Here is a 6,000-nt window from a genome sequence, read left to right as displayed (position 1 = left end):
GGGGTAATCCGGAGATGTTCTTGCACGGCTTGTACCTAAAATCCAGCTAAGTACTCAGCCTTTTTCCTTGTTTCTTTGTTTTGGTTACCAAAAAAAAAAAAGAAGCAAAAGCACTTTTTGGGTTTCACGTGGAGACTTTTGGGTTTTGGGTACCCGTGTAAACCTTTTTTATTTTTAATTTTTTTTTTTTTTTTTTGCCTTTCTGCTTTGGGTTTAACGTGTAAACTCTTTGCCATTCTGATTTTGTTTCTCCAAATAAAAAAAAGGGAGAAAGGAAAGGCAAAACATCTCTTTAAACCCTTTGCTTGGTTGTTGATTGGTTGTTGCACGGGTAAAAGTATTCATCATGACTGATCCAAAGGTTTCATACGAATCTACTGGTCGTCTTACCTCGACCTTACTCAATGAGAGAAATTTTTTGACTTGGTCTCGTGCAATAACCGTTGCCTTAGGTGGGCGTTCTAAAATTGGTCATGTTAATGGACAGACCAAAGCTCTTGATATTGCTGACCCCAAATATGGTGAATGGTTTGCCAATGATAACCAAGTTATGACTTGGCTTTTTAATTCCATGGAACCTCAGATATATGAGATTTTTGCTTACTCTGAAACGGCTAAATCTCTGTGGGATGCCTTAAGTGTTATGTATGGACAAGCTGATAATTCCTCTAGAATCTATGAACTACAACAAGAGATTGCTTATGTTGAGCAAGGATCTTCTCAGTCTTTTTCTGACCATCTTGGAAACCTTAAAAAGAAATGGGACGAACTTCGTCAGTATCGTTCCCCAGCCCAAACTATTGATGAATATATGAAGAGAGATGAGCATGACCGTGTCTTTCAACTGTTAGCCAGTATTCAACCTGAATATGAAGACTTAAAAAGACAGATACTTATGAATTTAGAAATTCCCACATTCACTACTGTTTGTGCCACTATTCAGAGAGAAGAGACTAGAAGACGTGTTATGCATTCTGAATCTAAAACAGGGACTGATCAAAGTGAGACTACTGCCCATGTTGCAAAAACAAATATTTTTCCTAATTCTGGCTCTGGAAATCAAGTCTCTTATGGTCGTCATCGTGGGAAAGGTCGTGGAACTCGACCTACTTATCATTGTGATCATTGTAATCGTGATGGTCATTCTAAAGAACGATGCTGGCAGTTGCACCCTCACTTGCGTCTTTCTAAAGATCAGACCCCCACTAAAACATCAGATCCAAAAATTATTGCGCAAGCAGGCTCTTCAGATTTTTAGGGTTCTCTTAAACATATTGCATCTCAACTACAACAGTTCCTTCAGTCAAATAGTTCTTGTTCGCTCGTAGTTGAATCAAGCAATGTTGCTCACACCACTGGTACTCCCCTTGCCCTTTCCACTTTATCTCAGAATTATTTTATAGTGGATTCTGGTGCAACTGACAATATGTGTCATTCTTCATATTATTTATCTGATTTGAGTACTAAGAAAGTGGATTCATTCCCTCCTATTACGGTTGCTAATGGCACCACTGTTCCTATTCAAGGACATGGGAAATTGAATTTATTTTCAACTGAAGCAGATGCATTGTTTGTGCCATCTTTGTCTATGAATTTACTATCAGTTAGCAAGATCACTAAAAGTTTGAATTGTCGTGTGATATTTTCCAAGGACAATGTAATATTTCAGGACAAGAAACCGGAATGACGATTGGTGAAGGTCGCCTGCAAGATGGTCTCTATGTGTTGGACTCTCCAAACAATGCTTTGGTTTCTTTGAGAAAACCTGAGAAATCCCAACTTTGGCATTGGCGTATGGGCCATCCTTCTGATAGGATTCTAAATTTTTTGAATTCATCTTTCTCTTTTGATTCCAGTTGTTGTGATGCTTGTCATTTTGCTAAACAACATAGGTTGCCTTTTCCGAACAGTACTCATGTTTCCAGTACGTTTTTTGAGATTGTGCATTCTGATGTTTGGCACTCTCCTTTGGATTCTAGAGATGGTTTAAAATTATTCATTAGTTTTATTGATGATAAATCACGAGCCACGTGGTTATATTTATTGCGATCCAAGAATGAAGTTCTCAAGAGATATTTCAAGATTTTTGCAAAATGGTTCACACTCAATTTCGATTTAGTATTAAAATCTTGCGGATGAGATAATGGCACAGAGTATACAAATACTCCTTTACAGTCCTTTCTTAGAAATATGGGAATCTTGCATCAAACATCCTGTGTTGGCACACCTCAACAAAATGGAGTTGCTGAACGTAAGAATAGGCATTTGCTGGAGGTGACCCGTTCTTTACTTTTTCATGGAAATCTTCCTAAAATTTATTGGTCTGATGCTGTTCTTACAAGTTGTTATTTGATTAATCGTCTTCCAAGTAGTGTGTTACAATTCAAGATTCCACTGGAAGTTCTCTATAATCGTCCAATTACAATGACTCATCTTAGAGTCTTTGATTGTGTTGCTTATGTTCACTCGCAGCATGGTAGCAAACTTGATCCTCGCTCTCAGAAGTGTGTATTTTTGGGGTATTCGACATCACAAAAGGGCTATAAATGTTATAATCCTTCCACCAAGAAAGTTTTTATTTCTCGTGATGTTTCCTTTAATGAAACTCACATGTTTTATCCTGGCAGGAGTCAAATTCAGGGGGAGAATATGGATAATTATAATGAACTTGTTGTGCAAGAATTTGCTCCTACCCCATTATCAAGTATGCCAGATAGCTCATCAATCGACATTGAGCAACAAAATCTTGATACTCAAGAAGAACCACAAATATTGGTTCCACCTGAGAATGAGCAGACATCATCTATACAAGTTCGAAGGTCAACTCGAGTCTCTAAACCTTCCATCAGATTGCATGACTTTTTAACATATCATGCTGTAAAATATCCCATTCAATCTCATATTTGTTATGATCGTATTTCTCCTCAATTTCTTACATTTTTAACTGTCATTGATGATCATAAGGAACCAATTAATTATCTTGAAGCCAATAATTCATCAGTATGGATGAAGGCTATGGAAGACGAACTAAAGGCTCTTGATAAGAATCATACTTGGGATATTGTTCCACTTCCAAATGGTTTACACCCAGTTGGTTGTCGATGGGTCTATAAAACCAAATACAACAGTGATGGTACAATTGAAAGATACAAGGCTAGGCTTGTTGCCAAAGGATATACCCAAACATATGGGGTTGACTATAAAGAAACTTTTGCACCAGTAGTGAAGATGAACATTGTAAGAGTGTTAATGTCAATAGCCGTCAATTGTGAATGGCCTCTCTTTCAAATGGATGTTAAGAATGCATTCTTACAAGGAGATTTGCTAGAAGAAGTATACATGGAAGTTCCTCCAGGTCATCCATTAAAAAATCAAGATGGTATTGCCTGTAGATTGAAAAAGGCAATATACGGTCTTAAGCAATCACCACGAGCGTGGTATGAGAAGTTAAGTACAACCCTTATAGTTTTTGGATTCAAAAGAAGTGGATCAGACTCTTCAATGTTTGTCAAGAAAACTACTGGCGGTATAGTTGTCGTCTTAGTTTACGTTGATGACATAGTTATCACTGGAGATAATCATCAGGAAATTACTACTCTCAAGCAATATTTGGATAAAACTTTTGACATCAAGGATCTGGGAAAACTTCGATATTTTCTTAGTATTGAAGTTGCAAGCTCTAGTAAGGGATTGTTCATTTGTCAAAGGAAGTATACTCTTGATCTTCTAAAAGAAACTGGAAAAATGGGTGTGAAACCAGCTAATTCTCCCATGGACTATAATAGCAAAGTGGTCAATGATTCTACTCCTCTGCAAGATATTGGTTGTTTCCAACGATTGGTAGGACGGCTAATTTATCTTACTATTACTAGACCTGATATTGCATATTCAGTGAGTTATGTGAGCCAATTCATGCATGCTCCTACCAAAGGACATATGGAGTTAGTAGACCGTATTCTATGTTACTTGAAGTCATCTCCAGGACGAGGTATATGGATGAAGAAAAATGGGAACACTATTATTGAAGGATTCTATGATGCTGATTGGGCGGGTAATCCTATTGATCGAAAATCAACTACTGGCTTCAGCGTATTTGTTGGAGGAAATCTAGTCACTTGGAAAAGTAAAAAACAAAGTGTGGTTGCACGTTCTAGTGCTGAAGCTGAGTATAGAGCAATGGCATCTGCAACTAGTGAATTGGTATGGATCAGATCTCTTCTTCAAGAATTAGGATTTGACAGTTTTAGTCAACCTATGAAGTTCTTCTGTGATAATCAAGCAGCTACTCACATTGTTTCCAACCCAGTATTTCATGAAAGAACCAAACACATTGAGATTGATTGTCATTTTATTCGTGAGAAAGTCCAAGATGGAACTATTGAAACTCCATTCATAAGAAGTGAAGAGCAACTTGCAGATATTTTCACAATAGCTTTATCCAAGGGAACATTCCAAAAACTATTGTCCAAGTTGACCTCAGATGTTATCTTCGATCCAACTTGAGGGGGAGTGTTATCGGATATTAGTCTTTCAGTATAACATAAAGACTAATAGTCCCACTCATTGTAATCGCGTTTTATTCAATGTTTGATGCTTAGTTTGTTATTGGAATGACAAAATATTAATAGTAGTTAGAAAAGTAAGATGGGATTTAGTTTCACTTTTTCCTACTTAAATTTGTTGATTTTTTGTTTCATTCAATATAAATGGTTGTGAGTTTTGTAGCAACATCTACTTCCTATTAATTTATTTATTTTTTGTTGCCTCTTATATGACAAGTGTCATATTTGAATGGTGGCTTTTAGCATGTAAATATGAGAAGGTTTGAATTTTTTTTTGATTTTTTTTTTCATAAATAATATTCCTTAAGGTGATGTAGTAAATTTGAGATAAAGTTCAATCTACCAACTATGAGGAGATGCGAGAAAAAAGAGCTGTAAAAGGTCTGCAGCTACATGAGGATGGAGGTGCCCTTGAAAAAAATATAGAAATAGATTTATTTTGACTTTTGATTCAAGTAGCCCTGCTCATCTTTCATAGTTGAACACTGATGACTATATTTTTTTAATCTTTATCTTCACTTCCTTTCTCATGTAGCTGTTATTTTTCAACATTCTACATTGTCATTTGTAATATATGTATTTCAAGAACTCACATTTTGGAGAGAGGTGGTCGCTTCTACATTGGTTCAATTCTTGAAAGCTATAACACATATCGTTTTATATTCTCATTTCTCTCATTGTTTCTCTCATTGCTACTGACCTTATGCTCGGAAAATTACATTGTATAATCACCAAATCCTTTTGTTATGGATAAAAGTAATCACTAAATCCATTAAATGAAAAATGACTTGAAAAAATAAATCTCACTTTGAAATACAAAATTACTCTTTGGGATATTACTGACCTTATGTTTAATCAACAAATCCATTGAAAGAACATCACTCAAACAGGAAAAAAAATCCTTTCAAATAACAAAAGGAACTTTAAAGATTAAAAAAATATACATTTGAATTATAAAAAAAAGTCTATAAAATAGAATTGAGACTCATAAGCAAAGTCTCCATTTTCAAGGGTTCTTCACAAACTCCTCATTATTATCATCAAGTTTTGGTTGGACATGTTCTTCAACAATTATTATTTCTGTCATTCCTCTTTTGATGGTGAAATCCTAGATTATCACCTGCAGCTTATTGGAGAAAATTATGTCAAAATTTCAAAAGAAAAATATAAAAGCTTACAAATCCAATTTACTTAGTTGACACTAAACAATCATACCGAGATAATGGTCTATGTTTGATGAAGTTTTCCCTTTTCATTTATTATTCTAAGTTCTAATTACCAATATTAATATGAAGCAATATTCTTTTCATTTCATTTTTTGTTCTAAATTTTCTCCTTGTATATGATTTCTTATGGAATTACTTGATGCCTTGGTGGGAGAATGTGCTCTCTCATGGAAACCCTCCACTGCCACTTCCCCTCCAATTGGGACATTCAC

The 6,000-nt window shown here is 35.4% G+C and overlaps 1 protein-coding gene across 1 annotated transcript; it reads left to right on the top strand.

The window, feature by feature from the left end:
• The first annotated feature begins 346 nt into the window (after positions 1-346).
• On the top strand, positions 347-1,258 carry LOC148999337 (uncharacterized). The gene has a single exon (XM_089141279.1). It carries the CDS (start codon positions 347-349, stop codon positions 1,256-1,258), a length of 912 nt encoding a protein of 303 aa, XP_088997405.1.
• The last annotated feature ends 4,742 nt before the right edge of the window (positions 1,259-6,000 follow it).

The sequence above is a fragment of the Hakea prostrata genome, unplaced genomic scaffold (genome assembly GCF_041222555.1).
Source record: "Hakea prostrata isolate BN-2017 unplaced genomic scaffold, UWA_Hpros_2 contig_15, whole genome shotgun sequence".
NCBI lineage: Eukaryota > Viridiplantae > Streptophyta > Magnoliopsida > Proteales > Proteaceae > Hakea > Hakea prostrata.
This window is presented reverse-complemented; position numbering and strand designations above follow the sequence as displayed.

Coding starts and splice junctions, on each gene's coding strand:
- LOC148999337 (XM_089141279.1), top strand. CDS start 347: ATGACTGATCCAAAGGTTTCATACGAATCTACTGGTCGTCTTACCTCG.